This window comes from Ctenopharyngodon idella, chromosome 1 (assembly GCF_019924925.1).
Source record: "Ctenopharyngodon idella isolate HZGC_01 chromosome 1, HZGC01, whole genome shotgun sequence".
Classification (NCBI taxonomy): Eukaryota; Metazoa; Chordata; class Actinopteri; order Cypriniformes; family Xenocyprididae; genus Ctenopharyngodon; species Ctenopharyngodon idella.
Window position 1 is genome coordinate 18,898,785 of NC_067220.1, and position 26,785 is coordinate 18,925,569.

The window sequence follows — 26,785 nt, forward strand, 5'->3', positions numbered from 1 at the left end:
TCTATATTAAACAGCATGATATAGCCTATCAGTGGTACTGCCCTGTTTCACAAAATCATCTGACCAATTAGATAGTTAAAGAAGTGTATAAGGAAAATATATAAGGTGCTTGAATATTTGATCAGAATACTGAGCTATTTTTAAATGACTTTCTTTGTTTTTTTTAAATTGTAACATTTTGAACAATTAACACATAAAAGACAACCATAAAAACCATCAATCATTGTGAATAAAAAACTAAGATAAACATAGGCCTATAGTATAGACAAATTCTTTATTCACTTATCTTTATTTTTTACTATCTGTGTATTGTTGTTGTTGTTTCTGTGCACTGGAAGCTTCTTCTGTCACCAAGACAAATTCTTTTTATGTGTGTACACCACTGATCTGACACGTCATTTATATAGATCAGTGGTGTACTGTACACACATATGTCAATAAATGATTCTGAGTAATTCATTCCACTAGGTGGCGGTAGATAGTTTCCCATCATGAAACCCCACCGCACACGCGCAGTAGAAGAAGTGTGCTGCTCTCGTTCCTCGCGCACATTGACAGGTAGCTAATTCACAGCTCTCTTTCTATGGTACAGACATACTTTAAACCACGACTTACTGAAATCAAGCCATCACAGCCGTAAAGGCGCATTAAGCAGAGTCGTGCCTGCACATTTGATTGATCTGTATATAGTTAAACAGATAGGCTAATTTTATGAACAGCTCAGTTAGCCTGTGTGCTAATGATACATAGATATGAGTAAGCAATATGATAAATTAATGATTCTATGACATGTTTAACGATCTTCGATTAAATATGAAATGTTTTTGTGATTGTGTGATTTATATTGTGTTTTAGATCTTCATTTAAAGCCTGTCGTCTTTATATGGAGGGTATTATTCACGTAATATGTATTATTTCGTGTTTCAAGTCTCAAACAGATTGCTTTTTTAGAAAGTCATAATGTGTTGATCATTTGACAAGTATATGTATGTTATGTGAAACATGACAATGCATAAAACCGACCTGGCAATGCAGGCAGAATTATTTGTCAAGTCATTCAGGGCTAAAATGCTCAAGGAAAACCGGCACATATCAGGAGATTTTAAAATTGTGTCATCTAAAGCCTGAAAAGAAGTTATATAATTAAATACATTTTTAAAAGTCATTCTTTCAGTTGTGAGTATATTTGTTTCTAAAAAATGTTTTATCAAACCATTGAGATTTGTCAATGAATCGTTCTTTTGAGTCGGTTCTTTTGAATGAACCAATCGAACCGGTTTACAGGTGCACGGGAGCTGGTCAGGTTGATGTGGGGCTACTGTAGATTGTGTCTGAAAAGTTACATGCATGACACCCAGATCTTTGACATAAGGAAGTTTGCAGCTGTAAACTTTCTGAACGGAATTCTTAAATACTGGTAATGTGTATAATCAGTAAAATGGAAAAGATTCTCTTTACCTCTCCTACAGAATCTTACAGAGGAACACCTGGACACCCCCTCTCCCCTTCCCACTATGGCTGACTCCATGGATATAGATGACTCTCTGTACAGGTACACTGTAAATGCTGAAGCTGAATCACTCCGGCTCTGTTTACACCTGGTTATTAAGATACGTTTTGGTCGATCGGATCACACGTGAACGACGCTAAATGTAGGTGTAAACGCAAACGGGGTGTAAAATGTTTTGAGCTTGTTCACTTACGACCACTTCCAGAGGTAGTTGAAACGCATTTGACCAGATTGCTTTCGTAGTGTAGACGCTCATGTGGTCGAATGCATTCAAACAGTCAGTAAAGACCGCCTGCTCTCCGCCTAAACATGGGAAGCGCGCTAGCCAGACAGGATTTAAACTTTGTCGGCTGAAGACCCAAGTTTGGTTTGAAGATAAAAAAATGTACCAAGCACAATGTTCTCTCACCGTTCCTGATTTCTGACATGCTCTCGCCGAGTTTGGTGTAATCTTGCAGCTATCAGAGCAGAAACGAAAGCTGCTGCTCTCCATATGTTTTTCTGTCGTCTCCGGTAGTGTTTATATATAAGTTATGTGAGCTTATTTTGTCCATTAGATCAAAAGATCTGAAAAAAAAAACCCATAGACCCTCCCTTCGAAGAAATCAGGACAGAAGTAGTTGAAAGTGGAGAAAAGAGATGGTAAAATACCAGGTGTAAACGGTATGTGTCTCCCTCGTCTACTTGTGATCCGATCGACCAAAACGCATCTTAATACCAGGTTTAAACAGGGCTTCTGAGACAGAAGGCTTTGCTTTCTGTCATGTACAGAATCTAATTAGTTAAAAATCAGATTCAGTCCAACTTTGCTGCTTCTAATCGTGTGTGTGTGTGTGCAGTCGGCAGCGGTATGTGCTGGGGGACAGTGCTATGCAGCAGATGGCCCAGTCCGCTGTGCTTGTCAGTGGAATGGGAGCTCTTGGAGTGGAAATAGGTGAGTGATGCCAATATGTCCATCCGTACAAAACTCCAGTACTTTTTTTCCTATTTACTTGCTTTTAAAGTCACCATGAAATCAAATTTGACAATTCTTATATATATTTTTTTGAATATTGCAGTATTTATTATAAGTGATTTGTCCGTCCACATCATTATTTTTTTAATGCATGTGCTCTCGTAATCAAAATAACTTCCTCTCCCACTTTCAATGAGATCTCTTCTCTGATGATGTGTTTACCGGCATGAGGGCGGGATAACCTGTCACTCACATGAGATCACAGCTATAGCAAACCACAACAATCCAATCAGTTCCCCTTGGACAAAATCAAGTCCCACCCTACATGTTGTTCAAGAAGCCGTTTCACACGTATACATGCAATATTGAAGAAAAGACTATTGCAACTTCCGTTTCATGCCAAATTAAAATCTCTAGAAATTGTAAATAGCTATAATTAGTACAAGGGTATTGAAAGTATCTAGTTTCTAGTATATCATGATCTGAGATGTATTTTTTTCAGTCTTTCCTCCAATAAGCTCCTCCCTTCCTTATGCAATGAGTTATAAATTACATTACCTAACCATAACCATAAACATAACCTTTTTTTGTTGTTGTTTTTTTGTAATTTGTGTTTAGTGCTGTAATTCACATTACTTAAGTTCTAATCAAAAATCTCTCATCTTGTGCAGCAAAAAACATTGTTCTGGCAGGAGTGAAGGTAAGATAAATGTCTAGACTTAATTTCTTTCTTTGTTTTTCTATATAAACTATATAAACAAAATATATAAACAAATATAAACTCTATATAAACAAAATATCATGGCTAAATTGTTGTTTTTTTTGTTATACTCTACCGTTCAAAAGTTAAAGATTGATAAGATTTTTTCATATTTTTTTTTTAAAGAAGTCTCTAATGCTTACCAAGGCTGCTTTTATTTTACAAATAGATACTGTAAAAACACTAATATTGTGAAATATTATTGCAATTTGAGATAATTGTTTTGTATTTTAATATATTTTAAAATTTAATTTATTCCTGTGATGGAAAGCTGAATTTTCAACACTAGTCTGAAAATTAGTCATTAGTCATTACTCAGTGTCACATGATCCTTCAGAAATCATTCTAATATGCTAATTTGGTGCTCAAGAAACATTTCTTATGTTGAAATGTTAAATGTTGAAAATGGTTGTTCTGCTTAATATTTCTGTGGAAACCATGATATTTTTTATTTATTTTTTTAGGATTCTTTGATGAATAGAACTTTCAAAAGAACGTTTATTTGAAATACAAATCTTTTTAAAATTATAAATGTCTTTACTGTCACTTTTGATCAATTTAATGCATCTTTGCTGAATAAAGGTAATCATTTCTTTCTAAAAACTAACCCCAAACTTTTGAACGGTAGTGTATAGCGATTAAAATTAATTTTGAACACCTGTTATCTATAGTATATTGTGTACTCACTTTTTACTGTTAGGCGACTTATTTGCTGATCAGTTACTTTTCAGTAGTGTTATAACTGTGTTATGAGATTTGCACATGTGTATTTGTAGGCAGTCACCCTTCATGACTGTAAGCGATGTGAAGTTTGGGATCTGGGTACCAACTTCTTCATCAGAGAAGAGGATGTGCATAGCCAGAAGAAAAGGTGCACTACAGTTACTTTTGTTACAGGCATGATACAACCATGATTTTTTTCATATCATCCACCCTTAATAAAGATACGACCCTACATAAGTGTCTCTGTGGCCTTATCTGATACTAGTTTGTTTATTTTATTTATTTGTATAAAGCTGTGCCGTGATCATAATGATTTTCTCTCTCTCTAAGGGTGGAGGCTGTCCATTCACGAGTGGCTGAGTTAAACCCATATGTTCAGGTCAGTGTGTCCACTGATGTCCTGGATGAAAGCACTGACCTCAGCTTCCTGAAGAGATACCAGGTCGGTCTCTATGAAAACAGCTCAAGTTCAAAGTGCAACAAACATTTAACATTATTTGCCATTATTCCGGTTAGATTATTAATTAGATTGTTTTGTTCATATCATACTTAATGTGTCTGTTCTTTTATTTATTTCTCTAGTGTGTAATACTAACAGAAACAAAGCTGAGCTTACAGAAACGAATCAACCATTTCTGCCACTCTCAGCAGCCTCCTATTAAGGTACAGATATTCCCAGACATACTTTCACATAGCTATAACTCTCTGTTTGGATGCTTTAAAATGCTTTTTTGGTGCAGTTCATTGGCTGTGATATATTTGGGATCTGCTCACGAGTGTTCTGTGATTTTGGGGAGACATTTGAGGTGTCTGACCCTACTGGAGAAGAACCAAAAGAAGTCTTCATCCAAAACATCAGCCAGGTAATGAGAGAAACTCTCTCACCTTCACATTTCTCTTGGCATGTGATCCTTTCTTTAGTCCTATTTAGGGTGTGTTCACACTTGTAGTTCGGTTCTCTTAGCTCTTTTGGTCTGGACCAAAAAAGAAAATTATACATTTGGTCCTGGTTTGCTTAGCGCTCACACTGTCATTTTTAATACCGAACCTAAAAATGCAACAAAAAAAAGTGTCTTATGACGTATATTTTTCGACAAAACTTACCAAACATCCAAAACAATGCTGTGTGCTGGGCTAAATGTGCTCGTTGTATATGTTGCTCGTGATAATATTGTTACCAGCTAAGAACTCATGAAGAGCTTATAAAATGTGTAAAGGATTCAAAACAGCACCAGTTCCAGTTCCGGCACCAGGTATGCTTGAGCATTCTGTCCTTTTTTAGGTTTGCATCTTTTGACAATGTCCTGTTTTTGGTTCGTTTAGATGTCTTTGGTCTGAGTTAGATTCATATTTTTAAGTTGAACCACACCAGAGTTCCTTTTGAAGTGGACTGAGACAAGACCCCATGAGAAGGTGGGTCTCAGTCCACTCGTTTGGTGCGCACCAAGGTTTGGATGGAAGTTCACACTTATTCAAATGAACTGCACTAAAACAGAGCAATTGCACCAGAGTTTGTTTTAATCTAACCAAACCTGCCACGTGTGAACACACCCTTAGCCTGATTCTGAACTTAAACTGAAACGCTCAGTTCTGTAATATAGGTCGTTTATTAACTTCCTGCTTGACATCCAATCACAGGGGAGCCCTGGTGTTGTGACATGTATGGACAGCCGAACACACGGCCTCCAGACAGGGCAGAGTGTGTGCTTTAAAGAGATCAATGGCATGAGTGAACTCAATGGTTCCACACACCAAGTTACAGGTCTGAACACAAACTCTACCTTCATCATGCGCAATGATGTATTCTACTGACCTACTTAACACTCTTGTCTATGTGTGTGTATTTAGTTCTGTCTCCCTACAGTTTTGCGATTGGAGATACCTCATCATTCCAGCCATATGCTCATGGAGGAATCTTCCGACTAGTCAAGATCCCCAAAACCTTCAGCTTTGTATGTTGACACCAACTTCAGTTGGTCTGTTTAATAGTGGTAAAATGTAATGAGTAACTGTTTCCTCAATCTGTGGTCTGTTTAGGAGACGATGGAGCAGCAGTTATCTGATCCTCGGCTCCTTACTCCAGACTTCAGTAAACCAGAGGTAAGAAACACAGTTTCTTTCGTTGTTGGAATCCATTTATTGTTATTGACATGAGAATCAGTCACTTTTTGTCTTAATAAAAGTGCCCTATCTAATCAGGTCCCTCTGCAGCTCCATACTATCATGTTATCTTTGGATGCTTTCTTGGAACAGCATGCTAGACTCCCCAACATCGGGTAAATAACTTTTTTTTTTTCTTTTTGAAGCTGTATTTTAAAACCCAGCAAGCTGTTTTACCAACAGCATATCACTATGTTTTAAATAGGTTTTGACCTACACTAGACGTGGCATGATAAAGCAACCAGGGCGAAAGGGTTTGGTTTATATTAGTGATGCACCAAAATTTCAGCAGCCGAAGGATTTTGGAGGGCCAAAATCATTGACCGTAACAGTTAGCATTTTTCAGATGTCAGCGTCTATTTCGTGCTCACAACATGAATATACAACGGCCAAATTAAATCTGTTTTTTTTTTTTTTTTAAATCCCATTTTATTTTTTCCCATATTCTGTTTTAATGTTTTAATAATCAAAAGCATGTCTAATCAATTGAATTCATAAAACGTTTTAATAAATGAATTAAATAATAATAAAAATAATACAAATTTTATAGGGACCTATGAAATGTTTTATTTTTTTTTTCTGGAATTCTGTGTTGTCTGTTTTAATTTTTCTAGATTTATGATTTAAGACGGCTCCCTTAATGGCATACGGAGTGCAATTACCCAACTTCAATTACCAATTAATTAATTATTTAATTATTTCTTATTCAGTGTGGACAGACAAATTGCATGTTGCATCTTTAATTTCTCTCTTTTTCTCTCTATCTGATTATGATTGACATGGATAATTAAAATTGTGATGAATTATTTTCCTCTTCTGTGTGTAGATGTTTGCAGGATGCTGAGCTGCTCCTGAAGTTCACAGAGGAGATCAACAAAACACTTAAAAACAAAGTCAGTTTTTTTACAAACACTCAGACACATCCTGTTTTGCACATCTTTACATTTCCATCTTTTAATTTAAAAAATGTTTGGTGTCAGGTATGCATAAACCAGGATCTGGTGAGGTGTGTGTCGCGCTGTGCGAGGGGATGTCTCCCTCCTCTAGCGGCAGCGGTGGGTGGTATCGCTAGTCAGGAGGTTTTAAAGGCTCTCACTGGAAAGTTTTCCCCTCTCCAGCAATGGGTAAGTCAAAGGTCAGATGTTCTTTTGTCTTTCAAGTACACTACCATTCAAAAGTTTAGGGTCTGAAAGATTTTTAATGTTTTTGAAAGAAGTCTCTTATGCTCACCAAGGCTGCATTTATTGAACAAAAACAAAAAACAAAGAAAAAACAATAATGTTGTGAAATTTTATTACATTTTAAAATATGAAGCCACATAATCATTCTAAGGCTCACGCTGTACAATTTTGGCCACGATTTGGCCGTCTGAGACAAATTTTGTGAATCCTAAAAGATTCATCTGATCCTAGGCCAAAATCTGAAGTCTTTGATTGTGAGTTTGACATGTTCACCGACAGCCGATTAATGACCATTGCGATCAAATTTTACCTCAGACGAAATTTTGCCAGTGTCAGAAGATTTGACACACAGTCTTGCAGTGTGACTTCTCCTACAACAACCATCAAATCAAAAACCAATAGGAGTGCCGAACCTGATGATGCAATTAGTGAGATTCTTTGATGAATAGAAAGTTCAAAAGAATCTCATTTATTTTGAAATAAAAATGTTACAATTTAAGCCTTTACTGTCACTTTTGATCAGTTTAATGTATCCTTGCTGGATAAAAGTACTTCTTTCTTTCTTTCGTTCTTTCTTTAAAAACAAAAAAGAAAGAAAGAATCAAACAAAAGAATCTTACTGACTGCAGACTTTTGAATTGGAAGTGTATGTATGACATTTATATGAAGACATGATATTCATTCTTTATTTTATGTGTATTTATACAGTTTTATCTCGATGCAGTTGAGGTGGTTCAGCCCCTCCAATCTCTTTCTGCCGAGGAATTTGCCCCAAGGTGAGCGTGACGCCAAGTATTGAGCTCCACTATCATATTTTGTTAGTTCATATGTTTCTACTGCATTTTGAGAATGGTAATATTTCTTAACTTACTTTTGTTCTTTCTGACCTACAAGCAATTCCATTTTAATTCATAAATTGCCCTAAAAGAATAGTTCACCCAAAAATGCAAATTCTGTCATCATTTACTCATTGTCGTCATTCTTTTACATCAGTGGTGGTTCTCAACCAGGGTGCCTCAGCAAACTTACAAGAGGCCTCAAAATGACTTAAAATTATTTTAAATAAGACAAAAGCATTAAAATAAGCTGAAACAATTAAAAATCAAGATTTTTTTTTTTTTATTCAGCTCCTCAACTTTTTTTCCTCTGGAAATGTGAGGTAGCCTAATTTTGTATGATTTCTAGACCTGGAAAAGTAATTTTTAATTAAATAAAATCTTTGGGCATTTTTTATAATGAATATATATATATTTATTTTTATTCTTATGCCTGGTAGAAATTGTGAGTAAAAATATTTTTAAAATAAACTGGAAAAACCATGGGTCATATAGTTGAGGATCACTACTTTAAATGTTTTTGACGTGTGCTTGTAGGGGTGATCGGTACGATGCATTGAGGGCATGTATCGGCGAGTCACTGTGTTCGACACTGCACAAGTGTCGAGTCTTTATGGTGGGCTGTGGTGCTATTGGCTGTGAGATGCTGAAGAATTTGGCACTTTTGGGTGTGGGATTGAACAGATGCTCAGGAGAGGTGGGGATATACACCTGATAGGACTCTTCATTTTTTCTTCTCACTTACTTGAGTAATGGAAAGTTGGTACAATTCTTAAAATGTGTTTTTTCATTCCTAGATTTGCATTACTGATCCAGATTTGATTGAGAAATCCAACCTCAACCGGCAGTTTCTCTTCAGACCACAGCATATACAGGTATCTTATTAATTTGATAAGTTTTCACACTTTTATTCATAAATTACTTTTCTCATTTCTTTTTGCCCATTTTCTTCCCTCTCTGTAGAAGCCAAAGAGCACTACAGCAGCAGCAGCTACATTAGAAATAAACCCAGAGCTGCAAATAGATGCTCATCTGAATAAAGTGTATCCTGCTACAGAGGATATTTATAGTGATGCTTTCTTCTCCCGCCTCAACCTGGTGGTCACCGCACTGGACAACGTGGAGGCTCGGAGATATGTGGATAGGTAATCCATGATTAACAGCAGAAATTATTTTTTTTCCATGTATAATGTCTGCCTTATTTTACTAATATTTGCTTCATTTGGTTCTTTTGTGAACTCATAGTCGGAGCGTATCCAATCAGAAAGCTCTGTTAGACTCGGGTACCATGGGTACGAAAGGGCACACCGAGATCATCATCCCAAACCTCACTGAGTCGTACAACAGCCATGTGAGTGTGTATACGTGTTTACATAGTCTAGTTTAATTATAGCCAGTTTATGTATCAAATTTTTTTTCACCTGTGATTGTGTTTCTCAGAGAGACCCACCGGAGGAGGAGATTCCATTTTGCACTCTAAAGTCTTTTCCTGCTGTCATTGAACACACCATACAGTGGGCCAGAGACAAGGTCAGTAACACACAACTCTTACATATAATACCAGGCGTAAATATTAGGCTGATATTTTAGTGAGTGGAACTTTTTTGTCTCTTAGGATGATTTGAACAACTTCTTTTTAAAGTGTCCATATTATGCTTTTTCAAATATTATCTTTTATGCAGTGCATGATATAGCTGTTTGAGAATGTAAAATGTCAGCAAAATTTTAATTATCAAAGTGCACGATGTATAAAATTGCCTCCTAAGAAAGAAAGAAAGATTTGATTTTAAACTGCTGAAACGAATCCTCAGTCTCACTTACTGTTACTTACCTATTTATCAATGTAACAAATCTGCATAATGCTAGCCTATGGTGAACGACATCCACTTTGACCCACTCTCAAACACTGTAGTTGTATCTCAGGCCTGGAAGAGTTTGGTCTGTTGTTCAGACGCTGTTTTCAGCGCTGTGAATAAACTTTGCATGCACCTCGAAAGGTTGAGGACACGTACTGTAATTACCATCATGGCATGTATTTTGGAGAACAGTTCAGTTTTGTTTCCAAGTATATGTTTGATTATCATTGAAATTAGAAGTGATAGGAGACCAAGTATTTGCCAGGGCAGCAGTGTGACATTTTGAAGGCAAGAAATATAATTTTATTGTAATATTTTTTTGTGAGTAACTTTTTTCAAGTGTTTCCACCAAACCGGTTAATAATTAAGAATTTTAATCCAGAAACCATCCATTTCTTTATAGGTTTGCAGCTGTTTTAAAGTTAATTGACTGCTATCTGACTTGTTGTGTCAGTATGTTCAAGGCTTAACCAACTTTTTTTCCAAAAAGTGAAAAATGTCATTACCAATACCAATACCAAAATCCACTTGAAGGCTGATCAGGGACATGATCAGATCTTTATTCTAGGACATGCGATAAATGTTTTAATGTGGATGTAGTTTTTCAAGACGTAGTCAGAAGTACCTCTAATTAAAAAATCCCCCATTGATCCTTCTTTGCGAATCTTTTGCACTTTCTGTGTGATTTTATTCAACACGTATTAAAAGTAATTACTCTGTCTAAGCGTATTTTTCTTTCATTTCCAATGGTTGGTCAATTTTCACCACAAACGGCCAAGGTGTGACTTTTTTAACAACTTAGACTCATTAAATGAAATCCATTTTTTGTTTGTTCAGATTGTACATTTAAAAAGGTCACCAAGTTTTGAACAACTCTTTTTAATAAAATGAATGACTAAAACAATTACAAAAAAAAAAGCTTAGATACAATGAGTTTGACCGGATCTCCTTTGAGCTCCTAATAGTACTTAGAAATGCTGTGAGTGTTCTGATTTGTGATCTTGTTTTTGTTGTGTATAGTTTGAGAGTTCTTTCTCCCACAAACCCTCCATTTACAACATGTTCTGGCAGAGTCATTCATCACCTCAGGATGTGTTACAGGTGAGGATGTATACTATATGCTTACCTAAACACACTAATTTAGCCTTGTTGGTGTAGTTTCATTTCATTGCTTGTGTGTGCAGAGGATGATGGCTGGGGAGAGTATGGAAGGATCATTTCAGGTCATCAAGTTGTTGAGTCGGAGACCCACTCAATGGGATCACTGTCTAGCTCTCGCTCGGCTCAAATTTGATAAGTATTTCAAAAGAAAGGTACTTGAACTGTCTTACAGAAATTTTTATTTTATAGTAGTGTTTATCTTGTACTAATGACCGCTATTATTTTTGGCATCTAAAGGTACTTATATAATAGTTATAATGCTTTTGAATGCTTTATAATATAGTAATACATTTCTTATTGAAAATAAAGTGTGTTTGTGGAATGTGTTTACAACATCCCATTTTTACTTTAATATTTCAGGCATTACAACTACTGCACTCATTTCCACTGGACACACGGCTAAAAGACGGCAGTAAGTCACATCCTTTGCTCACTCTTACAGAGAAACTGTATTAAAAGCCAACAGTCACGTCTTTGCCCAGCTGAAGTGTTTTCCTCTGTTTTCAGGTCTATTCTGGCAGTCTCCCAAACGACCACCTTCTCCTATAGAGTTTGACCTCAGTGACCCTCTGTGAGTATCTGAGTAAATATTCTGTTTATAGACTGCTTCTCACAGTGGCAGAGAGAAAAATGATTAAAGGGATAGTTCACCCAAAAATGAAAATTATTCCATGATTTACTCACCCTCAAGCCATCCTAGGTGTATATCTTCTTTCAGATGAACACAATCTGAGATATTTTTAAAAATATCTTTGCTCTTCCAGGCTTTATAATGGTAGTGAAGTGGGGGCCACATTTTTAAAGCCCCCAAAAATTCATCCATCCATTATAAAATACAATCCATACAGCTCCAGGGGGTTAATAAAGGCCTTTTGAAGTGAAGCGATCCGTTTTGTAAGAAAAATATCCTTATTTAAAACGTTATAAATTCAAATAACTAGCTTCCTTGCTAGTTATTATAGTTAATAAAGTTTTAAATATGGATATTTTTCTTACAAAAACCCATTGCTTCACTTCAGAAGGCCTTTATTAACCCCCTGGAGCTGTATGGATTATAAGGGATGAATGCATTTTTTTTTTTTTTTTTGGCTTCAAAATCTGCCCCTCCTTCACAACCATTATAAAGCTTGGAAGAGCAAGGATATTTTTAAATATATCTCCGATTGTGTTCGTCTGAAAGAAGATAGTCATATACACCTAGGATGGCTTGAGGGTGAGTAAATCATGGGATAACTTTCATTTTTGGGTGAACTAACCTTTTAAAAAGATGTGATGTGTGGAAGTTCATGAAAAAATGTCTTTGTCCTCCATCAGGCATTTTGGTTTTGTTGTCAGCGCAGCTCGCCTTTTTGCTGGAATTTATAAGATTCCATATTCAGAAGAGGTAAAACAAAAAATTAACACCTCAATCTGGGTCTGTTTCTTTCTTTTTTTGACTTGTGTGGTACCTGAATACAATTCTTGAATTAATTCCTGTAATGTTTTGTTGTTTATTTTTTGTTATGTGCTGTTGAACAATTCATAGAAACTTTCCTATGAGGCTGTTCAGAGTGTTTTAGCTGAAGTGGAGGTTCCCGAATACAAACCAGCTGAAAAGGTATGTGTTCTTTCACTAGTTATGTATGTGTTTAGTATTCAACCACCACTGAAAACGGACTTCTTTCATAAACATTAAAAAAAATCTTACTGACCCCAAACCTTTGAATGGTTGCGTACATAAAGCAGGGTTTCCGAAAATTGGGTTGATTTAAAAGCTAATAATTAAATCATAAAAAATATAAAATTGGAATAAATTATTTTAAATAAATACAATCAAAATAAAACATAAAAAAGAAAGAATTATTTGTTTACCTACATGTCATGTGACCATTAACTGTCATTAGAGATCGTGAACATGTGAATGTGTTGTTAAATTATTGAAATATTAAATTAATTTCATGAGGTACTTCAAGTAAATATTTTAGGTCAAAGAGGTTTGGCTGAATAAAAAAAGTTTGGGATTCTCTGCATATAGAATTGCATTATTATTGTATTGTGAACTAAATATTGATTTCAAATCATTGCTAGGTCTAGGCATCATAAAAAAAGCATCACTTATGTTGCAAAATGCGACAAAGACATCTATTAATGCATGTATTAATAGACAAACAATTAAAAAAATTGCTAGACAGAAACGGCACTAGAGTTGCAGAAATTATTCGCTTCCCCTTTAAGAAAATAACTAAGGGTCTGTATTTGTATCAGCATATAGAGACAGATGAGACCGTTAAGAAGCCTGATCATTTGAAAATGACAGTGAGCAGTGAAGAGGAGAGAGAAGCGATCTCACAGCTACAGGAGGCCATCAACTCCAGCTTTATAACACCTGGTTTGTTAAAACTCATCCACATACACTCATATACAACAGCTGTATAAGCAAAACCATGATACTCAACTTTTCCATATACTTTTCCCTCTTATTTTATGTCTCTTTTCATTTTCTTATTTTGTCTTTAGAGAGGCTACATATGACTCCACTGTTCTTTGAAAAGGATGATGACTCAAACGGACACATGGATTTTGTAGCGTCAGCGTCGGCTCTGCGAGCTCAAATGTACGCCATTGAGGCTGCTGACAGACTACAAACCAAACGAATTGCTGGTAAAATCATCCCTGCTATCGCCACATCTACAGCTGCCGTCGCAGGACTGGTGAGAGAAAAAAACCTATTCAGAAAGGAAATCGTTTTCTATGATGATTCCTGTTGTGTTTAGTCCTTTTCTTTGTTTATTTATGATTGTGTTGTTATTCATTCTTTGTAGGTGTCAATGGAGTTGATAAAAGTTGTTGGTGGTTATGGATTTGAGTTGTTTAAAAACTGTTTCTTCAACCTGGCAATTCCAGTCATGGTGCTCACAGAAACTGCTCCAGTCAAGAGAACCCAGATCAGGTAACAGCAACACTCATGCACAGATTGGCACTTGTAAAAATGAACAGATATCTGTTTCTTATCTTCATATAATTTGATCTTTTTGTTGTGACCAGAGATGATATCTCCTTTTCTATCTGGGACCGTTGGACTATCTTTGGTCACGAGGACTTTACCTTGTCTGATTTCATCAGTGCAGTAAGGGTGAGTAGCACTTGAGCCCGAAGATCAATAATGTCAAGGGCACTTTAACCTTCAGAGACCAATTGTACCAAAAATTACTTTTTGGAAGTAGATAATACTGACATTTAATCATGATTTTCACCAACTATGGATTAAACAGCTGCTAACAATCTGAAATGTATCATGGCAGCAAGTTTGGAAGGAAAATATTTAAAATTGGAATCTCCCAGAATGACAACATCATCTGCTGACAAATTTTAAATTTTAACCACACTTCATAATTCTTAATGTGATAGAAATAATACAATATATTTTACTTTTTCTAAACCTGAACTTCATTGAAACTGAAAAATGGCAATGTAACTGCAATATTGAAACACTTAAAACATAAAATATACTCTTCTGTTCACAAAAATATTAAGCAGTACATCTGTTTTCAACATTGATAATAAAAATAATATTAGAAATGTTTCTTGAGCACCAAATCAGCATGTTAGAATGATTTCTGAAGGATCATGTGACACTGAAGAGTGAAGACTGGAGTAATGATGCTGAAAATTCAGCTTTTCCATCACAGGAATGAATTTTTTTTAAAAATATGTTCAAATAGAAAACAGTTTTTAAATTTGTAATAATATTTCACAATAGTACTGTTTTTACTGTTTTGATCAAATAAATGCAGCCTTGGTGAATATAAAACATGTACATAAACATGTTTTTTTTTTTAATCAGTGGCTTCCTAAACATACGTTTAAGATATGTTTAAAAAAAAAAAAAAAAAAATAGTAATGCTTGGGTCACTGAGGGTTAATATACTGTATTTTTAATTTTTTTTTGTTAAGAATGAATGAATTATTGCTTACATAGGAACTTGCTTATGCTTCATTTCAGGAGAAGTACGGAATTGAGCCCACTATGGTTGTTCACGGAGTGAAGATGCTGTATGTGCCGGTTATGCCGGGCCATAACAAAAGACTCAAACTGACGTAAGGCCCAACTGTAAAATAACCTATTTTACTTTGATTATAAATTTAATCTTACCCTGTAAAGTCTTCTTTGTGTATAATTTCTGTCCGACGATCATCATCAAATGCAGTTGCAAAAATGATACATGCTTCAGCTTCAAGATAAAATGCTTTGTTCTCTTATGCATTTCCATAACTATATCCCTATTTCTCTTCTCCTTACAGAATGCATAAACTGATCAAACCTTCTGCAGGCAGGAAGTATGTTGACCTTACCGTGTCATTTGCCCCTGATGTGGATGGTGACGAAGATCTGCCCGGTCCCCCAGTGCGCTATTACTTCAGTCGAGATAGCGAGAGTGGCGAGACTGCCTAACACGTGCGCGCACACACACGCACATACACAGACACACCCACACAAACTCTCCTCCCTCTTGCTCTGTGGACCACAAGTGGAGTAGCACTTGATCAGACTCAATGTACATAGTGAATTTTTTGTTTTCTACTGGTTTATTATTTTATTGCACAGTGCTGTGCAGATGCCTTAAAATAATTATATTGTGCTTCAATGTGACAATAATAATGGTTATAATATTAATGCTCTGAAGAGTAAAACAAAAAGAAAGTGTTTACACAACTTCCCCAGGGCTTATTATTGTATGTTAGCCTCTTAGACTGGGAGAGGACTCAAAAATCAATAGAGGGCTCATAAGAGATGAACATTCATCATGAATCAGCGGTAATTTATTTGCACATATTTTGGGAGGATATTGGAGTTTAAGAAGTTGTCAGTCACTGTAAGCAACATAAACACCAAAGATTTCACCCCTGGTTTAAAATGTTCATCATCGGCATTCAGCGATTTTTTTTTTTTTTTTTTTTTTTTTTTTTTTTTACAGCTGGTTACCACTGAATGTGGCTGTCAGGTGCTTTGTGATCTTAGCTTTCTGCAAAGACAGATGAGGTAAAGAAAATTCCCTCTGATGTTACACCTACAATGGCAGTTCAAAATGCATTCTCTGTAGTGCCACTAGGGGGTGCTATAGTTAATAGTATCCTTGTACCCATTTGCTACCATCAACAGCCTGATGGGCCGAGATACATGAGCGACAAGGCTTAGAGTATGAGACTCTACATAATCGACAATGATATAGACATCATCCTGTATGTGAAGGTATATTCATATCACTAAGTCCAACCTGCATGCTGACATCTAAAACAGGCCTTTCACAAGTTCTTTGCTGCATTTACAGTCTTGTTGATGTCATTGACTCCTAAAGTGAATACTAAAGTGTCCTTTAGGGCAGTCGGCTGTTGCTTAGTACACACGTGATTGGCAATAATGATCAGAAATCATGCACTCGCATAGACACACATGACACAACATTCCACTTTGAGCTTACAGTGGATATGTTAGAATGCACAAAGAACAGGAAAAACACGGACAATGTTTCTAGTTTGATCCCTTTAAAATAAACCTTCAGTTGCACAGAATTCCCTGTCATGATGTCCAGCATTTACAGAAAATGATATCTGATGATATCTAAAGGAGCTAAACCAGTTATTGGAAAATGTGATGTCATTGTGACTACAGTATTCAACAGAAAGTTCAATAAATCAAAAATTAAATTCAAGTCTAAATGCAATTACCTTTTTTCCTCTGCTTTCATGTATTTTCCCAACTCTTCTAACACTTTTGGTAGTTTGTGGAAAAGATCCAAAACGTAGCATGGATCTTCATTTGATCTAAGATCTGATATACCACTCTGGAGGATTGCACTGTGCTGAGTGTATGTATATGGTACTAATAATATAATATACTGTAATATAATAAAATATACAAAATATACTGTTTAAATGTTTAGGGTCAGGAAGACATTTTATTCATCAATTATGCATTTATTTGATCAAAAGTGAAAAGTAAAGACGGTTACAACCCCTGGCAAAAATTATGGAATCACCACACTTAGAGGATGTTCACTCAGATTTTTTACTGTATAGCAAATAAACAAATCAAAGATATGACACAAAAAATGTTTTGTTCAATATCTTAACATTCTGGCTTCAGGAAACATACCTCAAACAAATCCACTTTTGTTATTATTATTAATGGCATGTCTTTTTCCAGAGCAAGTAGAGGAAAAAAGTATGGAATCACTCAATGTTGAAGAAAAAAATATGGAATCATCTATTAATTTCCATTTTAAACAAATACTGGGACAAGTCTAAAAATGCTAATTAGTCAGTAGTTAAAAGGGAGTGCTTGCACCTTAATGGGTTGTTTGACTTGGCTAATTGAAATGAAATATGGCCCCAAGAAGAGAGTTCTCAGTTGAAACAATGGAAAGGATTATAAAACTCCTTCAACAAGGAATTTCAATACGGAGTATGGCCAAAGAAGTTGGTTGCTCCCAGTCAGATGTGTCTAAAATTTGGTGCAAGTATAAACTAAATGGGAAGGTTATAAAGCAAGACATATGGGCAGACCAAAGAAGACGTCAAAGCGTCAAGATAGAAATCTCAAAGCAATATGTCTTTACAATAGAAGACGCACAACAAAACAAAAGAAAAACAGACAGAATCAGGAGCCAATTTTTGGGACAGAACTGTAAAAAACCAGCTTGAACTTACATATAGAGCTTACTGAGCTTACATATAGAAAAGCCAAATGAAAATGAGTACTAACACTTAAAAGAAAACAAGGTTACAGTGGGCTAAAGAGAAGCAATCATGGATTCTGGATGATTGGATGAAAGTGTTATTCAGTGAAGAATCGCAAATCTGCATTAGCCAAGGAGATTACGCTGGAACTTTTGTCAGGTGCCGTTCTAATGAAACATAAAGATGACTGCTTGAAGAAAACAATCAAATTTCCCAACTCTTTTGTGATATGGGGGGTGCATGTCAGGTAAAGGACCAGGGGAGATGACAATCATTACCTCAACAGTAAATGCACTGGTGTACACTGAAATTGTGGACACTTTTCTCATTCCATCGATAGAAAATAGGTTTAGTGAAGATGAAATAATTTTTCAGGATGATAATGCATCTTGCCACAGAGCAGAGTGTTAAAGCTTTTCTTCAGGAAAGCCATATCAACTCAAAGACATGGCCAGCAAACAGTCCAGCTCTTAATCCAATTGAAAATTTATGGTGGAAATTAAAAAAACACTGATCCATTACAAGGCTCCACCCTGCAAAGCTGATCTGTCAAATGCTATTTGAGAAAGTTGAAACCAGCTTGATGGGGAATATTTTTTTACATTAATGAAGTCCATGCCTCAAAGAATTTAGGCTGTCAAAAGCCAGAGGAGGAGCAACAATTGCTTTTTTGTTGATGATTCCATATTTTTTTCCTCAACATTGAGTGATTCCATACTTTTTTCCTCTACTTGCTCTGGAAAAAGACATGCCATTAATAAAAAAAAAATGTAAGTGGATTTGTTTGAGGTATGTTTCCTGAAGCCAGAAAGTTAAGCTATTGAACTAAATCTTTTTTGTGTCATATCTGTGATTTGTTTGTTTGCTATAAAGTAAAAAATCTGGGTGATCATCCTCTAAGTGTGGTGATTCCATAATTTTTGCCAGGGGTTGTATAATAACAGAATATTTCTATTGCACGCAAATGCTGTTCTTTTAAGCTTTCTATTCTTTAAAGAATCCTGAAAAAAGTATTACTGTTTCCATAAAAATATTAAGCAGCACAACTGTTTTCAGCAAATGAAGGACTGAATGAATTGGCTGCTGAAAATTAAGCTTTGCTATCACAGGAATAAATTGCACTTTAATAATTTATTAAAATAAAATAGAAAACTTATTTTAAATTGTAATATTTTTTCACAACACTGTACTGTATTTTTGATCAAATAAATGCAGCCTTGGTGAGCAAAAGAGACTTATTTTAAAAAGATTTTAAAAAATCTTATAGACAGTAAACTTGAATGGTTGTGTATATTTAAGCTAATTAATGCTGATAGTCTCTTTATCATTGTGTTTCATATTGTACACAAGTCATAAAACACTTGGAGCTTAAAAGTGAATCTGCACACATGGAGGTTTATGATTGACTCTGAAATGTTTGATTCACGGCTCTACTCTTTAGAATACAAACAACTCGGCTCTGTCTCTGTTCTTGGCACGGGTGCTACTTTGAGTGGAGGTTGACCTCTGGGTCACTTGGGACAGCATGTCTGAGCGTGTGCTTTCAGGACACGTATGCCTTTTGTTGTTTCTGCAGCTTCTCCATGCAACCACTTAAAAATCTCTTACATCTGATGGGTTGAATCAACAAAAAATTCCTTTACCTACCTATTCACTACAACACAACAAAACCATGTTAGTTTAAATGCGTTTCATAACATCTAAACTGATTTTTTAAAATAATTTTCTGAGTGTAAAACACACATACACTAGTTCAGACAGAGGAGGAGGCCTCAGGAATTCAATTTACCCTGGAGTGTCAAATGAACTGCCTGCCACAGTCTGTCGGGTCAAAGTTCACACCAAAAGTCTGCACCCTCCCCCTATCCCACACACACACAGTTAAAGACATTTAAGAGCACAGATGGTTAATAGCTATCTTGTTTAACATGCATAACTACAAGCTTCTCGTTCTCCTCCTGTGCCTTCTTTTCCCGAGGAAGATGATGTAACAGAATAGCTAATATAGCAGTCTAGACACCGGACAGCTGCTTTAATACTCATCTCATGCAAACTCATTAAAATGGGGGTTATAGGATCTTTGCTGAAATCCATTCATTAATTAGTTAGACCAACTACAAACTAGCTCTATAAATTAATTTCAACAGATCTTATTAACGTTATAGGATCTTTATTTTATTTCAGATTAATTTACAAATATGATATGTAGATTGATTACGCACTTATTTAAGTGTTCGAGTTAATTGCACTATAAAACTAAAAGAAAAAAAAATTCTTAGTGCACGATATTTATTATCAGAACTGAATTATTATTATTATTTCGGACAGTTTCTGTTTTAAGCGGTACATTTGCTCCAGTTTAAATTGTGTAAGGTTCTCTCTCCCATTCTCCAAACTTTCCGTCACGCTCTCTCTTCTCTCCGGGAATGTGTTTCCTGTGGTCCGCTGGCTGATTGGTCCGCTGCCTTCCGGGGAGACGCGGATTGGAAGACTGCGCTCGACATCTGGAAGGGAGGAGAGTAGTGAATGTGAAGTCCGACTCATTTCTGCGAATCGGTTCTTTCAAACGGTGTTTTTCAATGAGCTGGTTAACAACGATTCATTGGTTCATTTACGCCATTGCTTAGTATCTGACATCCAAACATGGTTATATTATGTGCTATAAATGAGCAATAAAGCCATATATATTGCTTCCAGTAATCTAAAAACTTGCAAAGTGACAGTATTTCATCCAGTTGCTCATTTTTCCATGTCTTTGAAAAACTCACTTACAGTATTTCGGAATCGTGTTTATTGCAATGTGCTTTGACTTGCTTGTAAATGTATATTCTTTGTTGCAACAGAAGGAATAGATTGCTTCTTATTATTTTTAAACAAGGTAGTTTATTGTAAGTCATGTGCCCCAGTTAAATTGTTAAACTGTTATTTTTAAAACAAAGTAGGCTAATTTTGAATCTACATGAAATTTACATTTTAAAAACAGTAATATTAATGTTCATAACTCGTATAAAAATGTTTTAATAAAATGTTTACTCGCTGCTTTTCAGCTCTATACGAATCGGGGATGTCCAAATGAGAAGGTTCTCATTTTTTAATGAATCATTTATTGACTCGAGAATTGCAAGGACCGATTTTTAGTGAACGAATCGTTCAGAATGGATTTAGGAACCGGTTCATTGAAAAGGTCCGACTCAAACGAACGAGTCGTTCGCGAATCGGACATCGCTAGAGGAGAGGAGGAGAATAGACGAGAGGTAAACCAGAAAAAAAAGGAGGAGAACGGGAGAGGGTGCTGACATCTGAGGTGAGTGATGTGCTATATCAAAATATTTAACCTGGACATAAGAGCAGCTGGATTTATGATTTGAGAACATTTAATTCTTTCCGTTTGCCACTTTTGTTGGTAATAAGTTTGAAAGGCTGGAAATATTTGTGGACGTGCTTCGCCCTAACAACGATAGCAGAAGGCGGATTGACGCCTTGGCAATGGGCTTCTGACTAACTGTTTCGAATATGATCGTTGCTACAGTAACAAACACGTTATCTCTTAATATATTGTAACGATTTTGACGCGTCCTTTATGTTGTTGTATCCTGTTCGTTTTAGTTGCGATGTAATGGTGTAAACGGGGGTCGTGCGTGTGGTCACAGCCCTCCTGAATTTCGCTTGACTTAACGGGTCACTTTGTGTTTCGCCTTTGATCCTTCACTTTTACAAGAAATGTCACTTCAACATTAGGCTGTATATTATTAAATAAGTGCCATTTGGGCCTTTTATTTCGCCACGGTTATTTTTACGCGCCTCGCCTCTCCCCTCTCAGGTCCATGGCAGGCTCCAGCCCCCTGTTCAAGGCCAGGCCAATGGGAAAGTCAAAGCAGCGGGAATTCATAGCGTATCATACGGGACTGAGGCAAACGCGCTTGTTTGTTTAAGTTAAAGCACCAACATGTGTGTTTGAAAGAATCATTAGTGTGAGCGCATGCACAGGAGCGCGTCCGTAGGCCTGTGTGCGTACTCGCTGCTGTAGGTGCGCGTCGCAGTGGCGACTCTAGTCCTGTTTCATGACGCCCGTTCTGCGGCAGGCACAGGCAGCTCCAAGAGCAGACATGTTCTCTGAAGACCATTTCACATTCTTCGTTCTTTTTATAGAAGTACAATAGCCAATTATACTGTACACCAGTCACAAAATCTTCCACAGTAAGGCCTTTGCGAGTCGTCGTATAATTGGGTTGAAATGTAGAGAGCCAATGTAACATTGAGCGCAGCTCTGGGAATTGTTACTTCAAAGCTTGTTGCTACATTTCTGGAAAGCAATGTTTTTGCCAGATAAAATGGTAGTGGTGGCTGTCTTCAGTATTCTGCTTGTTTGTTTGTGATCTTTTAAATGTGTTTGTAAATGACAAGAGGTCATTTCCACTCTGGGCCTTCTACAGTTATCCACAAGAGATGTGGGGTGTGATTGCTTCATGAGTTGCTGCACTGTTATAAGCTCATGAGTTTATAAATATTATTAATAATCTGATATAGAAATATATATGTGTGTGTGTGTGTGTGTGTGCGCATGTGTGTGCGCGCATGTGTGTGTGTGTAATTTAAAGGGATAGTTAATCAAAATAATGAAAATTATTTGCTCATCCTCATGTCATTCCAAACCCACAACTTTCCTTCATCTTTAGAAAACAAAAGAAAATATTTGTAATTTTCTTTACTCATTGTTTTGTCCATTGAATATCTATATAATAAACATTTTTTTTTAAACTTTATAACAGTAATATGAATATAGCAATTTAGTACAAGTCTTATGAAGAAACAATCATTTTATATGATGAAGTTTTTCATTTGGTTTATTCACATATAAACATTGATAAACGCAGCTCAAACATGAATGCTTGATGCACAAGAAGCAAGGTTTGTTCTTGTGTGTCAAGGCAATCTTTAAATATGAATAAAAACTTTGCTTTTTTAACCTTAAAAATGTTGATTTGATTATATAGACTTTCAATGCATGGACAAAAATGATGTAATAAAAATATCTTCATTTGTTTTCTGAAGATTATGTGTTTAATACGACGTGAGGGTGAGTGATGACAGAACATTCTGGGTGAATTAACCCTTTAATACAATTTAAATTATAAATGATATTGTTAGGCCAGAATAATAATATGAGTGAAAAAGTCATTCAAATTCTGATTTTGTGAACTTTTAAGGGTTTTTTAAACTTATTCTTCACAGTCATATTCTTTGACTTTAGTACCACTACAATATTAAAGCCAGTTGTTTAAATTTTTGGAAACAGCATGTTGTCTTTTTTCTTTTTCACAATACATACATACACATACATATACATAAAAATATATAGCTAGCTGCCATTGAATTTTAGCAAGGTGGTCCCTTGCAAGGGGATCATCATATTTCAGGCTTCGTTGCATCAAGAAGTAATGTGAAAAAATTCCTGATTTAGCCTGTAAGATAAACTCAATTATTTGGTTACTGGTTGGTTAGAACTTAGAATGATTTCACATGATCAGTGTCACAAATTTTACTTTTTATATTAATTATTGGCATATTAATAGTGTAGAATCTTTGTATATTTCCTATAAAATAATATACAAACTATTTTAGATCTAGATACTGAGTGCTGTTATTGGGACAGGCATGTTGAACCATTGTTTCTGTAAAAACTGAGCACACATTCAGTATGCATAATGCAGGAAATCTCAGTGTAAACCTCTGTCTGTTTCAGTGGCCTTGTCTTTTTTAAACCTCTTTCTCTTCTTCTTGATCTCCTAAACTTGACTTTTATCCCTTCACTCCTTGTCTGTTTGTTGTGCAACAGCAGATCAGTTCAGTCTGCTATAGTGAAAATAGTATCCTTGTTAAGGATTCAGATTTCGATGTGCTCTTGCAGGGATAAGGTCGCTGCTTTAGGAATGAGAGTCTTCTGGAATGTTTTGCTGAGGGCTGTTGTGGTCATAAAGTCTTATTTCCAGAGCCTGTGCTCCTCAAGAATTGTTGTATGATGCAATGTTTGTTATAACACTGACACATCATGAGTTATATTTTGGTTAACTGCTGGCACAATGTCTGCCAGCCTATGTAGTAACATGATTTTGTTTGGGTGTAAATGTGCTTGTTATCACATGATATTTAGACTGGTGGTAGTCAGACATTATTGTAGGTATATTTTGGTGACTACCTCATTGGGCGTTCATTAACTAGCATTTTATGGTATATGATGTTGCCTAAAATTGTCATATACAGCTAAGACAGAAGAACCACCAAGGTTTGTCATGGCAGTATGACCCATTTTACAATTGGATGTAGACCTTAACATTTTATCATCTCTTGGTGCACAATGCCTATTCACTCGAGAAACTTTGCATAAATTAAAAAATTATAATGCAAGTGAAATATATCTAGTGATAGATACATGCTACAAGTCTCACTGTGCTGAGTAGACTATAGCAGTGCTAACTATTACCAAATCATGGTATTTTACAGATCACAAAAAGATTAGTCTGTTCCAGTTCTATTCTCAAAGCTCTATCAACTCCCATTGAAAGTGTATTACTGTAAATATGATTTCTGACCATTTTGCAAACTGAGGGGCAAATGTTTTTCTGTTGGCACAGATGCTGTAGATAGAGCTTAACTTGTGTTAAACCCGGAACATTCCTCCATGATGCAGCAGCTGCTTTCATTTTATGCTGTTCTGTCTGCGAATAATTTCTGTTTAAATAATGAGCTACATTGCAATATTAAAATGCATCCACCTTTTAATTTTTTGATTGCAAGACTCAACAATAAGGATTTTTTTTTCCAGTTTTTATTTACCCTGCCAATATTTTCACTTGCCCCACCACAATTTTTTAATAGAAATATGTTAAAATGTTTACATATATATATATTTTATATTTTTCCTAGGAAAAAATCTGTTGTATTTTCTTTAATAAAATAATGGGCTTTTTTAATTACTTAAAGGGGTCATGAACTGTGTTGTTTTATTATTTTTTAATGTTTCCTGGGGTGCACTTATAATGTTAGTATGCTTTTTACATCAAAAATTGTCATAATTTAGAAATAAAAGCCATTTTTCCTACCCTGATTTTAGCCCTCTGATTTGAATGCTCTGTTTTAAGGGGCGTGTCTGCTGTGAGACTTCAGTGTAAACTGCTGTGATTGGCTAACATCTTTCCATTTGAAATAGCCAAGTATTACTCTATCTTTTAGCGCGTTTTTACTATTACAGCTCACAAGGTTAACTAATCATAAAAAGTGCTGCATTACATTTAGATCTATAGCATTATATTTAGATCGTGGCATGAAAGGCTGCAGTGATGAACATTGTAACTGATCACAGACATGTTGTTGAACGCATGAATGCAGCGATCACGCCATTGCAACTCAATTTCTGTGCACTAACAAATGCTTTCATCATCACTAACAGTGCAAACACACACCAGACATTTACATATACATATCGTAAAAGTTTGCAAAGCCTTCGCCAAAATGCAATTGATTTACCAAAGAATTCACAGTGAAATACAGAATAGTAATACATTAACCTCAACTGAGATATTCACATTGTTGAAAATAAATAACCATATTCCTAGCATTAGGATCCTTTGAAATGTAATGTTATTTTTGTCCTGTATCGCTCTCCTCTCCTCCTCATCTCACTAACACCGTAACACGCCAGTTTCCCTGACTAACAAGGAAGTTTTCAGTTCTGAAACTTACAGGATATTCTTATAGTACGATGAACTTTTATATATCAAAAGCTCAAGGAAAAGTTGATTTCTCAATTCACGACCCCTTTAATAACTGGTAATTACACAGCTGTTAACTCCATTATAAACAAACTTTACATTTTTTTTTTACAATTATTTAATTTGTTTATGTTGCTTTTAACCCTTTATAACTTATGCTTTCAAGACTTTCTTACAATTCAGTTTTGACTGGCATATTTGTGAGCCGGCTACCTACCTATGTTTAAATCCTTGGAATCTCAACAGCATTCAGTTTATTACAGAAAATGTTTATGGCCATTTGTGAACTAAATGTGTAAGGCTTCTGTTGTCATCCGCTTCTAGTTATTATTGCAAACTGGTACTTATCATATTATTTTAATTTATTATCATAATCTTAACACACTGGTTTGTAGCACAAATAGTTTTACAGTTTAGGCTTGCTGCGGTAGTACACAGTTCGGCTGCAGTAGCGGCTTTTGCTACCCGTTTTACTTGAAACAAGCCTTGCAACAGAAGGGGCCATCCATCTGCTTGAAAAAAGCCCCGCCCTCCACCATCATGAAAATTAACGGGGGCTTGGGGCAAAAATGCCACCAAAATGAAAAAACTGCCCCCCAATATCAAGATATATGGGGCAAAATGTCCCTGTATGAGTTCTTGTTTTTTATTTATAACAGGATATAGAGTGCTGTTTTCCTGAATATCAGCACAATTGCAAATGTGGTGGCCTATTGATTTTTTACAACAGCTCAATAGACAAGTTAATGTTAGGTGACTTTCATTTTAGACTTAAAACCTTGTCTGTTTTTCCTCTTTCGCAACAAATCCACAGTAGAGCCATTGCACATCTCAAAGCAACTGAATGAGTCTGCGTTTTGAAGGAACAGAAGGAATTGAATGACTCACTTTTTAAAGGGTCATGAAACCCCCTGTTTCGGCAGCAGTCAGTTCTCACCACAGTTTTGAAAAATGCTACAGAAGTGGGCGTGGTTAAGCTGCGGAGTGGAGGGGGATGAGGGGAGACTGACAATACAGCAACGGCTTCTGATTCAGACAGATTTATTTCGCTCTTATTAAAAGCATACAAAAAAAGCTTCCAACAAATGCACGCTGCAAATTACTATTACATGCAACACAATATACACATGGTATTTGCTATAATTTAATGCACAAAT

At 35.8% G+C, this 26,785-nt stretch overlaps 2 protein-coding genes across 6 annotated transcripts in view; both read left to right on the forward strand.

The window, feature by feature from the left end:
* Nucleotides 1-491: 491 nt before the first annotated feature.
* Nucleotides 492-16,839, forward strand: uba6 (ubiquitin like modifier activating enzyme 6). The gene is made up of 32 exons (XM_051899064.1): nt 492-558; nt 1,470-1,552; nt 2,350-2,444; nt 3,137-3,165; nt 4,002-4,096; nt 4,279-4,390; nt 4,531-4,611; nt 4,689-4,811; nt 5,587-5,710; nt 5,797-5,900; nt 5,986-6,048; nt 6,148-6,224; nt 6,935-7,001; nt 7,089-7,232; nt 7,998-8,065; nt 8,663-8,822; nt 8,923-9,000; nt 9,089-9,270; nt 9,371-9,476; nt 9,566-9,655; nt 11,002-11,082; nt 11,166-11,294; nt 11,503-11,554; nt 11,650-11,713; nt 12,457-12,526; nt 12,668-12,739; nt 13,387-13,510; nt 13,639-13,832; nt 13,944-14,071; nt 14,167-14,254; nt 15,125-15,219; nt 15,424-16,839. Exons 2-32 carry the CDS (start codon nt 1,515-1,517, stop codon nt 15,572-15,574), a joined length of 3,084 nt encoding a protein of 1,027 aa, XP_051755024.1. The 5' UTR covers nt 492-558; nt 1,470-1,514; the 3' UTR covers nt 15,575-16,839.
* Nucleotides 16,840-21,060: 4,221 nt separating this feature from the next.
* The window catches only part of apbb2b (amyloid beta (A4) precursor protein-binding, family B, member 2b), a 58,027-nt gene continuing 52,302 nt past the window's right edge, over nt 21,061-26,785 (forward strand). For all 5 annotated transcript variants that reach the window (XM_051890514.1, XM_051890533.1, XM_051890524.1 and 2 more), the window contains exon 1: nt 21,061-21,163. The gene's annotated coding sequence lies outside the window, so the exon portion shown is untranslated. The remainder of the gene's footprint in view (nt 21,164-26,785) is intronic.